This window comes from Meleagris gallopavo, chromosome 14, assembly GCF_905368555.1.
Source record: "Meleagris gallopavo chromosome 14, MGAL_WU_HG_1.1, whole genome shotgun sequence".
NCBI classification, from domain to species: Eukaryota; Metazoa; Chordata; class Aves; order Galliformes; family Phasianidae; genus Meleagris; species Meleagris gallopavo.
In genome coordinates, this window is record NC_139417.1 from 15,519,029 (window position 1) to 15,539,493 (window position 20,465).

The following is a 20,465-nucleotide window of genomic DNA, read 5'->3' on the forward strand; positions in this document are numbered from 1 at the left end:
TCTAGGTTCACTGTCTACAAAGCCATCTTATTTTTTATTTGTTATGGTAGAAGTGTTTCATTTGCTTGTGAGGTAACTAAGCTTTGAAAGGTACTTGATAAAGATTGTTAGCATTTCTACCTACTCTTTACTTTCTGATTTCAGGAAGAAAAAAGCAATGGAAATTCACATTGGTCTCTATTCTTATACATTTAATATTTGTGCGTCACGACTGGAGATTTGAGACTCAGATTATTAAACAAGTGGCTTCAATGACTTCAGCAAAGCTCAGTATCCTGTAATCTTGTCCAGAACTCTTGTTTGGGATTCCCCAGGCACTTCTACACTGAGATCAGTGGGGTCCTGGGAGAAGTTTTGTGACTATACAAAGCAAATATGGTCTTTGGTGTTAGTCTATAAATATCTAATGTGAGCAAGCAACTCTGTATTTTCCTCTGTGCTTAATATGATCGTTCTGCACCCTGAGGCAGCTGAATTTACATGCTTTTGTTGTCATATGTGTGATACACAATATGTATTTCCTTTTTATTAATCAGACCTGCCATCAGAAAAAGAGATAGAGGGAGTCTGAAAGCACAACCAGGATAGATACTGTCATTTTGTAATCTTTTGTGCACAGGTGGAGATGCCTGTTTCCACTAGAATAGATGGCAATATTCTGCTGCTTGCAGGAATCTTGCAAATGAAAATCAGGCAAAGGAGTTACAGGCTATCCATGGGGTAATTCTACTCTGGAAGTGTGTAGTCAATTCCCATTTAGGCTAATTACACTTAAGGAGCCCTTTTCTACAGCTAATGAACAATAGGCATAACCTGTTATTACATAACCATAGACACGCACATTAATACACTGTCGAGTTGCACTACCCTGTTAAAGTGCTTCCTCCACAAAACTCACTGGAGATTTTTAGAGGCATTTGCTGTAATTACAGCTAGCATGGTTTCTAATTCATTTAATTTTCTTTTCTACCTAAACTGAACATATAAGTGTGTTTTAAGAGATTGAATAAATAAATTTTTAATTATAAAATGATGCTGTATCATACATTATTAATAATAACCAACAATGTGTAATACATGTTTATGTATGAATCCATTAGGGAGATGAACTAATATATATCAGTCCTAAAAGAATGTCCTAATTCATCCTGTGTTTGTGAACGGGGGAAATCCACGTTTAAAGCAATTAGGGGTTTATAAAAGCATTGCATTGGCAGCGGGTAACGCATTGAGCACACTTGGCACTTAGGAATTCTGTTGTTGTCTATGGCAAAGGAGGAAATCTTTTTTTTTTTGCCCTTTATTATCATAGAACCAGTATGTTACAGATATACAGACCTCCAGGATGAAAGCAGCATGATGGCATAGTCCAGTTGGAAAACATTCCTGTTATATATATATATATAATTTTTTTTTTTCCTAAAAAAAGTCTCCTTGTACTCTGTCCAATCCCTTTCTGGCAGTTTTCAGAATTTTTGTGAATTGTTTTCCTATTAGCGATAGCAGACTTCAGAAATCTCCATGGCAAGTTCCAGGCATTCGCCAGTCTCGTGGCAGGACTCAAAGAGGCTGCAATCAATGTCACAGTCACAGTTGCAGTCATTGTTGGAGTGGTCTTCATCGGAGGTCTGGTAGTATCTATTGGATGGACAACAGGTATCTATCAGCCAGTGTTCACAGGTATCAGGCAGCATTATAAGAAAGTCCCAAAATTGGCAGAACAAGCAGGCCAGGATAAGTGTTGCACATTCATCTAAGAAAAAGGAAAAGCAGGGAGATGTGAGAAAAAGGGCATGCTTGATTACCCAATATTGTGCTGCTGTGATTATCCAAAAATGAGATAATTCCTTTAATTTGACACTATGGAAATATGAAAAGATAAAAACAATCAGACTGCTGCAATTATTTCTTTGAAGAATTTCTTTGTTTAAAAAAAAAAAATCAACAAAAGAATTCCCCCCAAAAAACTCTTTCAAAGGTAATTTTTTGCCTACATTCAGTAATTCGGTACTGAATCTTTTTTCAGGAAATCTTTTCTAGGCTGCCTGTTGCTGTGCTCTGATTCAGTCCTTGTTGGAAGTCAATGCACAAACACCAAAGCTTTTGTAGAGAGTGGAGTAGGTCCTCAGACTCTCCAAGTCTGTTTCTTACTGTACCTGGTTGTTCTGTGGGGGACGTGGTGAGTTTAGCCTATGAATTAGATGTGGTGTCTGGATAAGGACTGAGATGATCTTATGAGAGCTATACACACAGTACAGGGCAAAAAACAATTACAGATTCCTCATCTACTTACGGTTTGGCTTCTATTAGAGGTTTGATTCCATAGAACTATTTAATGATTGCTAAATGGCCTAGCCAAAGAGAAGGGGTAACAGCAAATACAGAGAACCACATTTGCAGAGGGCTGCGTGATGGATTCTCAGCCCAAGGCCCTTCTACTTTCACTCCCAAATTTTACCATTTTCATTTACAGCCTTGTCAACTTCCAAAATGAGGCAAAAAATTGGAAAACAATATCAGGAAGGATGATGTCTGTCTGTGACAAAAGACTTTCTGTTTTCTATTCACTTCCCTCAAAAAAAAAAAAAAAACAACTCAATTGGTTACCACCCCATGTTCCAACTGTGGCATCTGGGGAAGCTGGTGGAGTGCAGCAGGGCTCCAAGCAGGTGCAAGATTCTGACAGTGTGAATCCTGTTGGATCGCAAAGAACCAAACGTTTCCATTTTTTCCCCCTTCTTGTTTTTGGAAAAGAAAAATGCTTTCAACAACACGAATGTCTTTTCATTGGTTCTTTCAGGAAAGCATATGGTTACACCCGCGTTTCTTGCCCTGGGATGACTAACTGTGAACTCATTCAACTGCATTGGTTCTGTTGTGGCATTTTTTTATCTCACGTAACATAAAGTTCACTGCCAGGAAGTTTCCAGAATTATGCTCCTTTTTTTCTTTCTTTTTTTTTTTTTTAATGAAAGATTTCTCGATGGAAAACAAAATTAAAAATCATTCCAGTGTCTTTATGTATACAAAAAAAGGCAGTTATAGCAGGTAGCAAGAAAAAATAGCGTGTGATTGAACTCCTTTCTAAGTAGCATATCATCATCAATGCTATCAATTTTAATACTTATTTAAATATGTCAAGATCTATTTAGGTTCAGACAAGCACAACTAACTTCTAAGTCAGTTCTGTTGAATAAGAATGACTAGATTTTGGTGATACTGAGTAAATTCATGCTTACATTTTTTTCTAAGTAAATGAACTGAAATAATTATAAAATTGAAACATTTTATAAGGTGACACTGCTGCATTTAATTGTATGAAATTTACAGTGTAGAAAATGTAATCATTTTATCCAGTAGCCTATGGTGTAATTAAGACTATTTTTCTTAATGTGTTTATGAAATTTCCTTTCTATACCTAGATACAAGAGATCATATTCAAAATCATTTATCAATTAAGGATCCTTCCTTTTAGTGTTTTTTTTTTATTTTTTTTTACTTCCAGAGATCTGTTTTCTAATATATATATATATATTTTTTTTTTCCTGATGTGCTCACCATATTGGTGCTTCTGTGATCTTCAGAGAAAAGGTACCATCCTTAGGGCTCCATCCAGGAGAAGGAACACACAAAAAGCACAAGATTTTAATAATAAAGTAATGTTTCGGCACAGAGTCTGTGATGTGCAGTAAAGATGCTTTTAAATTCCCATCAGAGCACACACCATGAACTGTGATAATGGATGTAACACATTTCAAAAAATCTGCATGTGTGAGGCTTTTTTTGTCCTGTTTTAAGTGGGGTAATGTATATAAATAATAGATATTAGCAATTAAGCATCCATTCCTATGCATTCATTTATATATTTGAAAATAAATTAGCCACAAACTGCATAAAAGGAGATGCAATCTCCTGTTTTCTCTTCTGTTTTCCCTGCTGTTTGCAAAAAGACATTATTGCATTTATCTCAGTGAGAACAATGACCTCAGCTCTCATTTTCTACATTAGTAGATTAATTACCACAAATGAAGAACTTATAATAATTTAGCCAGCCTGCCTCATCTCTAGTTTTTCCTGTTCTTGTCTGGTGGCTGCCAGTTTGCCCTCTGTTCAGCACAAACCTGGACTAGAGCTTGCTCATGCCACCAGGGCCAGCACGGTGAGACCTCTGAGCTTTGGGTCTGCTCTTCTCTCAGCACATCTCCAATTGCTCTGGTTTCAGAGATCCCCCATGCACCAGTGAATAGGATTTAGCCTTTTAGGTGTGTGAAGTAAGCAGTAACTTGTCAGAGTAAGGAGAGCAGAGTACACAGTGAACAACCACAAATCTGGTTTCCTTTGGTTCTCTTGGCTTCCATCCAGCATGTAACATTATTAATTGAGCGTGGCTTTTTTTTTTTTCTTTTAATTATTTTTTTCTTAATTCCTTTTGCTTTTTAAGGATTATGAAATCTGCTATTTTCATCATCTGTGCACACCTGTGTGCCAGTAATGATGGAGGGGGCTGATCTGATAGTCAATAAACTCAGAAAACAGTGAGTGTCTGCGCTGGAGGATGAGTCCCTTAAACGGAATAAACACCGACTGTCCTTCATTGAAATTAAATGCATTCTAACAGAAGTGACAGAGACATCACTTTTGTTACAGGATCACTGTTACAACAGAGATGGTAGTTGTTCCATGACAGCATTGCAGTTTATTGTGTTGACCTGTATTCAGAAGTTCTTAATTCAGGGACATTTTTATCACATCCATGATAGATCTCAGCGCTGCTTGATATGAAACACTTATCCATTATTGCATAAGACACACATTAGAAACTCTACAAATGATTCACATAACTACTTTTTTCACATCTATGCTAATAACCAGGAATAACTTCTCAAGTACTGGTTATTCACAAAAATCAGGGCTGTCGTGCTATTTACATTACCAGGAGTCATAGCCCATGGTCTGTTACGGGCACAGCCATTTCTCTTCTTTCTTGGTTCCTTCTTTAACAACAATAAAATCACAGATACTCTGCTCCTTAACCCATGCTCTTATACAATTAAAAAGATCAGCTCCTTTATCTCACAAGGTGACACAGCTCTGATCAATAGTCCAAGAGCAGGTTATGCTTTAGCAACGTGTAGTGTTTACATGTAGGGGAGCACAGCAGCTCTGTAGGCTGTAAGCTTCTCTTCTATGACTTTAATATCATTGAAAATTTAAGTTTCTCTTCTACAGAGTCTCATCACTCAAATGAGAAAATGGTTATAGAGCAACTTACTACTGCTTTTGGCTATGTTCTTGAACTTCCCATTAAGCATGTAAGCATTTATTTCAAGTTAGATATGCATTGTGCTCTGAAGTGCTTGTTACTTAGAAATGCAATTTGTTTTACCAAACATACCATCACTGTCTCTCTGATGAACTGATGCATCATCTTCAATGTAGGTGAATTCTCTGCATTTCTCCAAGGAAGCAATGGATGATCTGCTTGCTTCTGACAATTTCTTCTCATTTTTGGTTTCTTTTGATGAAGTGTCTGCCATGCTAAATTCTGCGACAGAACTCATAACAATACCTTTCACAGTCTTTTCATCTGTATGTTTTTCATTTGTAAGCTGGTTTTCTGATGGAATTAGGAAAAAAAAAAAGGAAAAAGAAAGACTTGATTGTGATACTAAGGCACAGATCTGAGGGAATAACATATGCAGAATTTCCAAGCCTATAGGTCTTTACTTCTAAGGGCTAACCCTGCTCGATGATTTCAGCCTCCTTACATATGTAAAGTTTATTCATCAAACAAGCAATTCTAAACTTTCACTTGAGGTTTTCTCTTAAACCCAGAGGATTTATAGGCTAAGTAATAACTCCCTTCCACCGGGTGGGATCAGGTGAGAAGAGAGAACAGAACTGTAGCCTCAGCTGAAATCTATTTGGAGTATGTTCTTCTAACTTCAGTTTGTGATGCAAGAGAATGCAAAACAATATTTTTTTTTTTTCCAACACCAGCTCTTGTTTCCGTAAATTTACAGCCAACAGTGTGTGTAGGTAGTACTCAGATGGAGTTGTGCCAGCTGACCATGGTTCATAGGTTCATAGTTGCAAAGAAAATCAGATTATCTTTGTTTTAAATTTTGTTATTTTATAATTTCATCCATGCTTGTATTGTTGACCTGAAGATGGGATACTTCACATACTGTCATTGTTCCAGAGCGTCATCTCAGAAACCAGAGACAGAGGTTACCTCTAAGTCCCCATTAGGGGAGAAGAGTTCTGAGCTCAAGTATTCTTGAAGAACTACTTAGGAGCAGATAAACATGGGTTGATGTACAGTTATACTTCTTTTCCAAAGTGATCAGGAGTCCAAGAAACACAGTCATTTGCTTTACTGCTGGGATGATAAAACCTCATTAGTTCTTATCTTCCACTGATTAACTCCTGCACCTCACATCAAGCACGGCCTCACTTTTTATCTTGCTTGAATCTTGCAATATGTTGATCTTAAGCTATATACAGAAAATCAATCTTTACAAACACCTCTGTTTTGCAAACGTTACTTTCAAAGAGGATCCATAAATACTCTAAAGCAGTTAGTCTGCTTTCTGTTGCAAGGAGCCAGAGATCTTGCTTATCTCTTGTTTTTCAGGTACCTTTGATGCCTGCTGTATATTAAAGAAAAGCCAAGAAAAGATTCATAAAGAGTGAAACCTTGCAGTTGAGCTCCTACAATTATACTTGTGGCAGAAAAAAGGAAATTTGGGCAGGATGAGTGGACTGGAAGATGAGTGGATAAAAAAATTGTGACCATTGGGCTTGAATTAGGAGGAAGCAAAGGTTTGAGGTATAACTGTCTCTGGAGAGAGTCTCATGGAACTCAGCAAAGTGGTGAGGTGTGCCTGATGTGAGAGGCAGAAGGAGCTGGATTTGTTCATCCTGGAGAAGAAAAGGTGAAGACCTTTCTAGAAGCTGTTTTCTACTACAGGGTGATGGAGAAGATAGACCCCAAGTCCTCTCTGTTTTGTCCACTTACTTATGGAATGAGTGAGAATTTCATATAAGATTTTACCCATAGTCAGATTTCGTCCCACTGTCATCTTCACGCAGTGGTGTTTCTAAGAGTGAGAAAGATGGGCAGGACTTATCAGAGTAATAGCATGGAAGAGGATAAGAGGAAATGTTAAGTTAGAATATTCATTTTTATTTTAAATCATGGTAATAAAATGTTTGTTGGCAGGTATTTTTTTTCTAGATTGTGAACTTGTAGTAAAGACAAGGTCTGCTATAAAGGAACGGGGTTTCCCTGTCCCAGAGAGTCTATAGGTTGGCCTTAGGCAAGGAGTGACTGGTAGGATAGAGAAAAATGGAAGGAAGGAGGCAGTAAGGCAGTAGTGGCACAGAGATGGGGCTTGGAAACCTACAGCTGTCAGGATTTGTGAGTGTTACGATGACAGAAAGCCACAGGTGAGACTTGAGAAGGGCAGAAGAGGCAGCAGCCCCTCAGGGTGTGATGCAGCAGTGCAAAGCCTGTAGGTTGCACACTTGATTGAAGGAAACGAGAGTCCTGGACAAATATGTCTGTGGTTTTTTGACTATAATAATTTGTTGATAGCTTTTTTCCAGAGCAATAACTATAGTTTTTTTCCTCTCCTACTTTTTGATTAACCTCTTGAATCCAAAATGTGAAAATTCATGCAATTTGGGTGTACTTATACGTACAGTAACTACTATTTTCCAGTGTTTATAAATCAATGACATATCACAATTTCCCCTGTGCTTTCTTCCAATAATATTCCATCTTCTAGAAAGGCGATGTTAATGGAAGTAGTAGAGATCTGGAGGAAGCAATGTCCTCTTGGTCATGCATTGCTATTATTGGATAATAATTGATTTGTGGGTCCAAAAAAGCACGTGCCCCACCTGGTATTCAGGTGCCAGTCTTACAAATGGATCTTATTCGTCCAGGCTGAGAGCTGAACATGGGCTGAGCAGTTGAATACATGTAGGTCAGATTGAAAGGTCTATGCAAGAATGACATTTTATATCATTTCCCTCTTTCAAAATTAGCCCTAATGTCTAAGTTGGATATATTTTAAATTGCAATACATCTGTTCAGTTTCCCTATTTTGCCACAACACAATGGCCCATGGAATGCATTTGAGCATTCAACAAACGGGACTGAAAAAAATCAGACGGAAGTAATCAGTAAATGCCAGACTAACATTTACTGTATCCACCGACTTCTACTATTCATGCTTCAAGTTAATTTTTATTCTTGAAGTGCTGTTGAAGAGAAATCAAAACCAGAAATAGAAAGGCATAGACATAACCTGAATTTTTCAATACAGCACCATCAAACAAAAGGGTAACAAAAGCTGTCATTCAAGGACTCTTCTGTTTGTTAAAGCACACTACATCTTTGAAAATACAGTACATTTTAGTGTCAGACTCTTAGTTTGAAAAGCTCCCTTCAAGTAACGTTATACTTGTCTTGTACAGCTAGATCAAGTCTTCATGCAATCACCGTAACAAGCAAGTTGCTATGACAAGCGAGATCCGTGCTTCCAGAAAACAGTGCGATGGAGGCTAAAGCAGTGTACAATTATAGGTCTCCATTTCATTTTTATGCAATTACCTTCAGTTCAGCTGTGGGTCCTTCTACATTATGTCTTTTATCAATTTAATGTTTGCACAAAGTGTTTAAAGAAATAAAGATTATGCTAGGCCAGCATAAAAAAGTGGTTAGCTTTTTTTTTTTTCTTCCTTTTTTTATAGTTTGTTTCTGCACAGAGCAGTAATAGGCTGAGAGATGAGAACAAATAAGCAGAGCCAAACAGGATTTAAAATATATATATTATGTACAGCTGGTATTATTTATGAGTGCTTTTAAATGAGAACATAAAAAAAAATTGCAATTGGAGATGGGCATGAGGTGAAACTTCGTTACTGTCTTCTAAAAGCCTGTGTCCACAGTTCCACATGTCTGCAGATGCCCATTTTTAACAGGTAGAAATCACCCACTGAACTGGATTAGAAGGGAGAAATAGGTGCATTGTGATAAAAAAGAGCTCAAGCTATTTTGTGTTGGTTAGACTGTTAGAGGTAGTTAGGGGCAAATTCCCTTAATGTACCACTTTTAAAGAGTATCCAGAAGTTGCCAATTTATTCTTTATCCAGGGAAGCTGGGGCCTGCTTGGACTGTTATAGCAGGGAACTGGGATTGCTTATCCATGTTTGTATTAAAGACAAATAGTAGAAATTTAATGTGAGTATTGAGACGTTTATTAAGCTGGGTGATTCAGGCCGCTGACTACAGCGTCTGAATTCATGAAAGCACAAAGTAAATCACCTGCTTCCCACTGATGCCAGCCACAGATCCCTCTCGTTAATAGCAAGGAGCGGCGGTGCTGTTTGAGACTGGTATTTACAGCAGGTCGTCTGACCCCTATTTCTCTTCATTGGCTCAGGCACAAACCAGGGTCTTGCAGCCCTGGAGAACAGGAGGTAGAATTTCCTAACACACTTTAGAAATTAGTTTTTATACAATGGCATATAAGGGCTTTAAGTCTGCTTTTCTTTTGGCGAAGAACTGTGGGAATGAGATGGCTGTGTTCTGCTGGACAGGGGTTGAAGCAATACGGGCAATGCTGCAGAGCTCATGTACATCTTACAGCCAGGGACAAGTGGGTGTGTGGCTCTGCTCATCAATGGTATTTGTTCCCAATCCACCCTGGTTGCAGCCCCAGCTTTGTGCTCCTGGGGCAAGGAGTCCCAAGGGTTAACAGTGAATTCTGTGGGAAACTCTGGCAGTTTAGGATGTGTAACTTCTTAATTTCACCGTGAGGCATCTTCGTATATCAGTGCAGAAGAAATACTGAAGGAATGCCTGGTTGATCTCCCTGCCATTCCCTATCCTATGCACTGCTGTCACTGCCTGTCTATTTAATACAGAACGTAATCATCACTCGAGGAGCTGAGTGCCATGTCCATTCAGTCCTGAGCTGGAGCCAGCAGAGCTACATCAGACCTGATGGAGGATAACTTGTAAGTTTAAAGACTTGAACTGAACTCAGTTGGTTTGAAAAGACTCACAGGAAAATGAAACCCAAACTCCAGAAAAGAGAGAGAGAAAAGGAAGAAAGAAAAAAACCTTTGGTCACCTGTCTGAAGGACACCATTTTTTCTTTAAATAATTTTTTGCAGCAATGTGAGGGGAGGCCAGATGTGCAGCTGCATGGTGTGATGTGACACATGCATGGGGCTGCCAGCTTACCTGGGTGATCCTCACTGCTCAGCATCACCTCATGGAGAACTGGGAGAGGCAGGGAGCTGGTGCAGCTGTCTTGGTGGAAAAACAACACAACATTACAGAGAAATACTGTAAATAGATGTGGCTCAGCACAGAAATTTCTCCAACCACCAGTCATTTAGGGGAGTCAAGCATGCTTCCTTCATAGAGACACAGAACGACTTGGGTTAGAGAGAAATTCCTTGAGAAAGAAAGTTTTATCTGAGGGGTCAGGACAAAGGGATCAACACAGACACAATAGTTCTTTGATTTGTTACAGAAAGTGTTGGGAATGGGATATCTGTAATGAGCTGGAGGCCATCATCCATTCCCAAGTACCCTAGAGACCTTAGATGAGGTTCCTGAAAGGCCAGTGAAGGAGGAGGAAGGAAGACATTCTCAAGGCCCAGCCTCCATAGCTTAGCCTTCCTGGTGAACAAGATGCCCAAGGTCCTCATGTGAGTGCTGAGCTCCTCCACCTCTCTTGCACTTGCCCATCCATTTCCCATGCAGTGCTTGGAGTATTCAGTCTCCCTTCCTTCTTCACTCAGAGTCAGAGACAAAGTGTGATGGGGGCTTGCCCCTACAATAAGCCCGGGCAGATCCTGACTAGTCTATCATAGGTGCACTCATGGTCTCATGCTCATTGCATTTTGCTGAGCTCAGGCTTGAGGATACAAGGGATCTAGAGACTTTATTTTTATAATAGGGCAACAGGAAATAGTACACAAGGCTATAAATATTTGTATGACATCATGAACTTGTGCAAGTTCTTCTCTTCTGATTTATGATGATGGACTGGTAATTCACAGAAGCTCTGGGTTTACTTTTCTTTTTTTATTTTTATTTTTTGCCGTTGCAGTAACAAAGTTAATGGTGCAATCTCTGGAGGGGGCATTTTATCAATAGTGAATTTTTGACCTCATTGCATACATTTTAACTTTATGAATTAGTGACCCAGCTGACTGTAAAACCTTCTATAGGCTTATTATAAATCTATCAGAGGACTAGCAAAAAATTTTGGCCCAGATCCTAAACTCTGACAGGCATGTGTTGATGGACTGCATACCAAGCACTTCCACTAATATTTCTCACTAATTATACCATATATTAAAAAAATGAATGAAGCCAATGTTTATATGTAGCTTTAACTGCTTTTGATATAAGAAAGCAACACAATCCCTAATAAATTTTCACCTTCAACATTTCTATTCATTATAATTTTTACCATGATGAATGAAGTTAGAACGGGAAAGGGAGGGTGTTCATTTTGAAATCTGTTCAGTGAATGACTGAATTCCCTTCCCCAGCTCGTACTGAGGAAGGAGGGAACAGATGGACACAGGAAGAAAAGGGAGGCGAGTGTGGAGGGAAGGAGATGGGTGAGGAACAGATGGAGTTGGGGGAAAACGAAGGGAAGAGTCAGGAAGGATGGTAGGAAAATTTTCCACCTGACCTTGAGCTGAAATGAAGATCTGCATATACCTTGGGGCATCTAGAAGTTGCTTTGGGATGCATACTTATGTACCTCTGAGGAACTTGCACCTCAAAGTCATGTGGTCCATCCCAAAGGATTCACTGCACTGTACCCTACATTTTCTTGAGGAGGCAAATACCACAGGTGGGCATCTATGCTGTGTTCAAGCCCTGCTGGTAATGGCAGAGGGGTGAAATGAGAGCAAACACCACAGTGCCCAAAATGGGATAGGAAGTGGTAAGTCAGCCAGGCATCTCAGCCAACCCAGAAATTGGAACTTAGAATTTTGAAGAGGTATCCTGCGCCCTGTTGGCTGTTAGAATCTGATGGCCAAAATGCTCAAAGTGATTTACAATTTTACTTGCTTAAAATAGGACATTTGAGATGGCCTGATTTTTAGAATATGCTCAGCATCTGCGCTTTGAGGTGTATTGAATTATATAGCCCAAATCACTACTAAGTCCTGGAAATCTTGACTATATTTTTAATTCTATTAAATTGCCTGCATTGGTGCTGGCTCTGCTAGCTGAAAAATGGAAGAGGTGAAAGTTAAATATTGGCCATGTGTGCCATTCCCTTTGAAGAAAATGGGAGCCATGTGCACACACCTAGCAGCAAAGTTTGGCCCCAACTATGATTTCACAGCTGGGCCCTAACTTGAGGAATGCTAAGGCACTAAATGACTCAACTGGGGTAATCTGATCAATGCTGTATTTTTACTCTGAATTTAAACTGCACACACAGCAAGAGCACAATTAGTTTTATTCTCTTTCAAAATCTTTTTTTTTTCTGCAGAATTGATAACACATATATGATGTTTTGCTCTCGTCACACAAATAAGTGAAATGGCAGAGAACATATGTCAAATAAAACGCATAACGTTACATCCTTTTTACTTTCTGGAGGCTGTTTAAGAAAACAGCTTCATTAATTTTGACTGAATAAAAGGTTCCTTTAAGGGATTTCAATAGGTGACATGAAAAACGTTAATACGAACGATCAAGACAATGGAGGTTAAAACTGTTTTGAAAATATGTTTCTTTTATAGATCTCAGCTGCTGGAAGAGTTACAGAATAAATATACGGTAGTGCTGACATTCAGTGCTGTTTCATCTTAGGAAAAGAGTTTTTAATAAAGAAAATTCTTTTCAAGGAATGCTTTCTGCAGCCAGTCTTCAAAAAGAGGTTTTCCCCTCTCCTAGTTTAATAAAATTAAAGTAATTTGTGTCATACTGATATGTCGATATGTTTTTCAATAAACTTTTTAACAGAGATTTTTTTAAAATTCTCTTCACTTTAAAAATTATAATTATATGTCTTCCTCCCACTTTGAAAATGGCACAAGGTGCTCATTTGCAGAGCTCTACTGTTCAAATCTTCACTGAGAATAGAAATGTCATGACTCAGTTAACAATGCTTTATTATTCACATTGATCTTTTTTTATAGTGTTCTTTATCTCAAAAACATTGTAAATCAGATATCTTCCTCCCACTCTTTTGTTCATTTGCAAATTTTTATTATTCTAGTTTAAAAAAGCAATGGAGTGTCAAGAGTCAGTGTATATTGTTTATGTTCTTTTTTGCTTTAAAATTACTTTTAACTATAAAAAGTAAGGACGTACAGCCAGGAAAAAAAAAAAAAAAAAAAAAGTAGCTGGATTTAAGGATGCTTAAAAAAGAATTGAAAGGATCAGTGTGAATTTTATGTTGTTCACTTATACTTTACAGTTGCAATGGACTTTGAAAAAACGGGAGACCAAACACTTTATAAAAGGTTTTTATGCACTAATTCAAAAGGGCCTATTGCATCAGACATCATCATCTGCATTAGACACCAGGCATAATTCATGCTCCCAAGGAGCACAATAGCAAAATTCACAACTGCTTTTGTGGCATGTTCCCAGGATGGTTTGCAGGTGCGCACCCAGAGCCATGCACTGCCAGAGCTCAGCACCAGGTCTTTGGGGCCTCAGCTGATGCACCCCAGATAAATCACTGGGTGTTCACAGCAACTTCAGAGCTTTGGGATTAAATATGAAACTGCAGCAGAGAAGTAACTTCAGCTGGTCAACAGGTCACAGAAATCAGTGGGCTCAGGTGCAGGACATGGCTGTGCATCCTTCAGGATAGATGTGCCAGAGCCCCCAGGGTTTGTTTCCAGGTTAGATCTTCCACGTTCTGCCTCAGGCCCTGTCTCCTTTCCTACCAAGTTCTTTGTCACATCTCTATTCGTGTCCTAGTTGCTGTGACAGTGTGAAATTTATCCATGACAGTAAGAGAAGCTAGTGCAGAAGGCAGCAGGACCTCATGGTGTACACCTTCATGCTTTGAAGGAGCAGCAATTGCTGACGCTGATTTTAAGCCCTAGATTGGACTTTTGGGTCATGTAACAGTTCTATCCCATAAAACAGCCCTGGAAAGTTGTAGTAAAGAGAAGCAAAGTCTTTCCACATCCTCTTTTGTTTTCTTCCTGCTTTATAGATAACTCAGAACTCCTAAATTCTCCTTATTCCTCACTTTCAGCATGAAGCTGGTGATTCTGATTCATTATCTTATCTGAACTGATCATGTTATTTTTCAAATGAAAGAAAAAACAAACCTTATTATTGTTATATCCTTGTCTCAGCAGCACTGCTGCATTAATTCAGCCTTCCTTCCTTCCTCTCAGGGTTAACTGCTCTCCCCATTGGTGAAGTTAAGACTGTCTGCCAATATGATCAAGTTTCAAAAACCAAACCCAACCAGAACGGAGAGCCAAGAAGTGGGCAGGGGTTTGTTTAATGTGTTGGCACAGTAACTAAAGGTAGGTCTCACTAATGGACATGGACATGCCTGTGCAATTGTTTACTGTTTAGTTTGAGAAATTTATAGATGAACTGCTACTGAATTTATTACGAAGGTGATTTTTTTTCAGTATTTTTTCTCTGTCATTAAATTTGGAAAGGCTTCATATCTGGTAAGCTCTATCTGTTGAGAAGTTGAAATTTTAGAGCAGCTACAGTCAGAATTTATGAGCTTGTCACACAGTCTTCCTTTTGCATCCCATGGTCTTTGGCAGTTATGGTCACAAAGATATCATCGCGCAGCATTAATGCCAGAGGAACTCTGAGGCTGTCAGCACTTGAATTTGGTGGGGGAAAAGACCATCAAACTAGCATGATTTCTTAAAGTATACTGAAAAATGCAGCCTACTGCTCACTACTCCTGGATACTGTAGGAGAGAGCAATGAAACTCAAGATGTCCCTCCCTGTTTATACAAAAACGTTTGGAACAAAACAGTGTTAGAAATGATGAATCTTATGGCAGAACAAAGTTGCCTTCGTAACTGTGCTCCTAATGTTTCCAAACAGCTGCTTGATCATTTGAGCACATGAAATATTAGGTTCAGCCCGGTCACCAGCAAACACTTAAATTCTTCTCACCACGGCACCTTCACTATGGTTGTTTCTGCCTGGCTTTGTAGCATTGGCATGTGTAGTATAAGCACAAAGTCTTCATTGTACATACAGGCTTTCAGTGGAGAGCTGCACATTTCCTGAAATCTCCCTAACACCGACTGTCTGTCCTGTATCCCATGGAACTGCACTCCCAAAGAGCTTTCCTGGTGCCTGACATGGGCCGTGCACAGGGGTTGGGGGCTGGTTGGGCACTGGGCACAGAGCTTGCCAAAGCCCCAGGAGCAGCAACCTTGTGGGGCTGCACAGACACAAGGATAGATGAGAAGACCCATTGGAGGAGCTCATCCCTCTCCTCTCCTCAACACTTCCTCAAGTCAAAAGTTTCAGGAAGGCTCAGGTGGACCTCCCTTAAAAGCAAGGAGGTCACAGCCTAGGTCCTGGCTGTGAATGAAATGGTGTCACTGCTTTAACATTCGGTTTAGGCAAAACTTAACCCCATTAATCCTTAAGAAGAGGGTCTCTGGTTTGTTCTTTTTTTCAGTCCATTCTGTATTCAAAGCAAGTACATTTTTTCTGTCACTATACCACTATTGTTAACAACTATAAATGTATTAAAAACACAGGGGCATTTTAGTATGTGTATTGTGCATAAGAAATATTGTTACATGACAAGCTCCAATTGGCAAGTGAAAAGAGGTTTTATTGAAGGAAATCGCAGTAGCAAACAGTGAACTATGCAGAATAATGGTAATTGTTCCTTTAACATTGGCAGCGCACGTTCACTTAATATGACTGCTCCTCTGTCTCTGCCTCATCCAGACCCAGAGGACCTGTTAGACAAGCAGGCAGCCACCTCTCTCTGGGATCAAGCTGTCAATGCAAACTTGCTTTCTTTCTGTTTCTGAGAGCTAAGCTATACCCCCAGAGCTCCTGAAGCTTTTCCTGAGTGAAAGCTTTAAAAAAGCTCCATTCTAAATTACATCACACGAGCTGTTCTCTTCAGTCTGACAGAACAAAAGCATGGGGGGGGGAAACGCCAAAAGTACCATCTGAGTGACTTCTGAGTTGCACAGAATGATTTACCTTCTCATGTTTTATTAGAGCAGACTAACATTGGCTTGACCTTGCCCACCAAACCCCAGAAGTATCCTTTAACTACCAGAGAAACTTTGCATCATGTGGGTGTGCAATACAAATAGTGGTAGGCTGTTGGCTTGCATCAGCAGGGTCTTAGACTCTGTGTTAAGAATTACCTTTATGGGGGCAAGATGCTTATGGAACATTTTTGGATGACATGGACTTTAATATAGCCAGTCCACTGTTACTAGTAGGGCCCAGCCCAGTGTGTTCATCCTCTAATTAGCAACACCCCAATTCACAGTGAGAGAAAAGACTGTTGAGGGCTGCTTCCAAAATCTGAAAAGCTTGGGTTGGCTCTGACTGGGACTCTACAATCAAAGGTCATCAGCAGAAGACAGCAGACAGACATTCAAAACCTGCTGTGGCTGTGGAGGAAGGGGGTTAAATTGACTGATCTTCCCTTGCTCTGAAGGTTTTGAGGTGGCTGTGAAGGGTTACACTCCCTCAATCAGAAAAATGCTGTCAGCTGGGAAGGAAGGGAGGAGGCCATGGCTGTTACTGCTTCCTCCGCAGATAAATACAGGTAGGATGAAGGCACAGTAAGGTTGTGGCTATTCTTCAGGTAAGGTGTGTGACAGCAGCTTTTAGGAACTCATTGTTTCTGTGTTTTGTCTGAAGTGTAGCAAATTAAAACAAGCAGATTTGGCTTATATGCTGGTTCTTTGAGGTCCTTGCTCAGTTTTCAGAAGAAAATTCCTTGTATTCTTGAGCACATAGGCTAACTTAACTGCACAGCAATTCTTTCTTTATTCTGTTATTTTGGACTAAGGCTTGAAATATTTCACTAAGTTGTAGTAAAACAAAAATATTCTTTCTGTAAAAGATAAACTGAAACATGATGAGTCAATATTAATAAGAAACACTTTGCTCATATTCCCCAAGGAGTTAGAATATCTCATCCTCTCTTCTTTCAAGAAAGGGGTCATTTCAGTAGTTATATTTATATGGTATCTTGAGGAGAAGGAGCTGAGGATGTGGGGATCTTACCTGAGTCTCCATGGGGCTGGAGGATGGGTTTGTCCAGTTCTGGAAAACAAGAATGGAAAGGAAGACTTCACTGAGCAGGAAAACTCCTCAGCTGGTGAGGTGGGGTTGTTACCCCATGTAAACATTGGTGTTTCATAAAGCTGCATTATTACTGGAGGAAAGATAGAAGTCAGGCTGCTGGCCTTGGAGGTTTTGTCTCCTGATTGACTTCACAAGAAAGGAAACAAAGTTCTCTTGATAGAAACTAGGAGATAACTCTGCTCTTGAGGGCCCAGCTTCCTCTGGCCTTTCAGACTGAGATGTAATGTTTCCCCAGGGGATGCAATCAGTTTCCATACAGCCAGCACAACACAGCAGAGGAGCAGCAACTCCCCGAGGACCTCAGCTTGTTGGTGCATCCGTGAATCTGAGTGAGTAAAACTTATGGTCTTGGCTATGTCTTTTTGTTGGCTGATGTCTGAGCTGTTTTCATCTGATCAGGGAAATGGCTCTGCCTTGCTGTGTAAGGGACCAAGCTAATGTTGTTAAAGCTGATTGGAAGTGCTTAGCTTCAGGACATGCTATATCAGGTGTTGTATCTGCTTCCTACACCAAATCATGAAAATCTTAATTAGGCAAAAGTCGTCATTAAAATAATTGCAACCGAGGAAAATGCTGGTAATGAACCTGAATATAGGCCTCATCGCTGTGTGCATCATCACAATCCTTCTCCTATCAATGGTAAGTATATAAATACTGGACTTTCAGTTCTTGAAGCAAGAAGAGTAAGTCATTATTTAAACATCTCTTATTCATGCCCTTATATTTTCTAAGCTGAGATTTTGTGATATGCTGGGGGGGTTCAAATTCAGATCACCTATCTTTATTTTTCTGCTTCAATAAGACAAAGTTTCCCAGGTTTTTAGCTGTATTAAGGCTTTGCACTGTCTTTCATCACTGTAGTATCTGAGTATAAAATCAGTGATGATGACAAAGCAGAAATGTAATGGTGTCTCGAGCAATACACATTTCTCCTCTGCTTGGAGGGAAGAACTGTATACTTGGGTGGCATTGCTGCACTATAGTATGTGGGGTTTTGTGCTGTGCAGGTGTCACTCATAAAAATTTCAGATCTTTATTTATTTGGTAGATCTGGAGCTGTATGCGTGAACTAAGAAAAAACCTAACCTAACTTGTAAATCCCAAGTAGAGTTTGTAGTAGTGGCAACCAGAAGCTTGCTTGTAAAACAAGGAGAACTTGAGCTGGAAATGATTTTGAGACAACAGGCAGAGTGCTACAGCCCTGTTCCCAGGCTCCTAATGTGAGCATAGTTGGCTTCTCTGCAGGACAGCAATGAAGATCCTGATGGCATGGGGACGTGTGCCTGTGGGTCACTTACACTATCCCACAGGCAAGACCTTGAGTCCCTGGGATGCTCTGTTGCTGAGGAAGTTAATTTACTCATGCCACCGCACAAACCATGCTACTACCCTTTGTTCCTCCCTGCACTGATTGGCATTCTGTGTTGCTTTGCTTTGTATGCTGGTACTACCTGTCTTGGGGATGTATATGATTAGTTGCTTTTGCATAGTCCGTGGTCCAGAAATTTTACTTGGAAGTTTGTAAGTGATGTTACTTGTTTTTCTTCTAAGAATTCTGTGCAAACTAAGCTTTGTATGCTCTGAAATTCCTAAAATAATTGGAAATTCATGCCTTTTCCATGCGTTCATTTCATGACTCTTCTACGAAGTGTGATGTGTTTGCATGTTTCGGTAACAAATGGCAATGGGTAAGGTGGCATCCCTGCCAAGCTCTACGTGCTTTCAAGTAGCTTACTTTCATCTCCTCCAGAATTTGTGGCAGCTCTATTTTGTGATGTATAGCTTGCATGGAACAGGACCATGGAAATTAGAATCATAGAATCACGAAGTTGGAAACGACCTATAAGATCATGTAGTCCAACCGTCTTCCCATTACCACTGCTACCACAAGCTACTAAACCATATCTCGCAGCTCCTCATCCAGATACCTCTTGAACACTTCCAGGGATGGTGACTCCGCCACCTCTCTGGGCAGCCATTCCAGTGCCTGAACCACTCTGAGAGAAAAAGTTTTTCCTCGTGTCTAACCTAAACCTCCTCTGATGCAACTTGCAGCCATTTCCCCGGGTCCTGTCCATTGCCTGGGAGAAGAGGCCAAACCCTTCTTCACCCCACCCTCCCTTCAGGAAGTTGTAGAGTGCAATGAGGTCTCCCCTGAGCCTCCTCTTCTCCAGACTAAACAATCTCAGCTCACTCAACGCTCTTCATAAGACTTGTGCTCCAGACCCCTCACCAGTTTTGTTGTCCTCCTCTGGACACGTTCCAGGGCCTCAACGACTTTCCTGTAGTGAGGGGCCCAAAACTGAACACAGTACTCAAGGTGCAGCCTCACCAGTGCTGAGTAGAAGGGGATGATCACCTCCCTGCTCCTGCTGGCCACACTATTTCTAATGCAGGCCAGGATGCCGTTGGCCCTCTTTGCCACCTGGGTACACTGTCGGCTCATGTTCAGCCAAGCATCAACCAACACCCCTCAGGTCTCTTTCTTCTTCACAATCATCTAGCCACTCATCCCCAAGCCTATAACACTGCTTGGGGTTATTGTAGCCAAAGTGCAGCGCCCAACACTTGGCCTTGTTGAACCTCATCTCATTCATCTCAGCCCAGCAATCCAGCTTATCTAGATCCCTCTGTAGGGCCTCCCTACCCTCAGGCAGATCCACACCACCTCCCAGCTTGGTGTCATCTGAAAACTTACTTAGGATGCACTCAATCCCCTCATCTAGGTTGTCAATAAATATATTAAATAAGATGGGTCCCAGTACCAGCTCTTGGGGGACACCACTTGTAACAGGTCGCCAGCTGGACTTAACTCCATTAACCACTACCCACTGGGCACAGCCCTCTAGCCAAATTAAGGCAAGAAATTTAAGATCCCATAGACAGACAAAATTACAAGAGTACAAAGTGACAGTTTGCAAATGTGCTGTACCTTTCTTTTCTTGAGAACACCAGGAAGACTGTAAAATTTCAGCAATATCAGCTGCCCACTGGAGATGGTGACTGCTTAAATCCTAACTGTCCCTCACCAAGTGCTTGAACAAAGCACTGAATTCCTGCATGCCTCAAATCATCTCCTATGAAGTGGGAACATGTACACTTCTT

At 40.2% G+C, this 20,465-nt stretch overlaps 1 protein-coding gene across 1 annotated transcript; it reads right to left on the reverse strand.

The window, feature by feature from the left end:
- Positions 1–1,301: 1,301 nt before the first annotated feature.
- MDFIC2 (MyoD family inhibitor domain containing 2) lies at positions 1,302–10,326 on the reverse strand. Its single transcript, XM_010718721.3, has 3 exons — positions 10,262–10,326; positions 5,396–5,617; positions 1,302–1,753 (listed from the first exon to the last, which is right to left on the reverse strand). Exons 1-3 carry the CDS (start codon positions 10,284–10,286, stop codon positions 1,494–1,496), a joined length of 507 nt encoding a protein of 168 aa, XP_010717023.2. The 5' UTR covers positions 10,287–10,326; the 3' UTR covers positions 1,302–1,493.
- Positions 10,327–20,465: the final 10,139 nt, after the last annotated feature.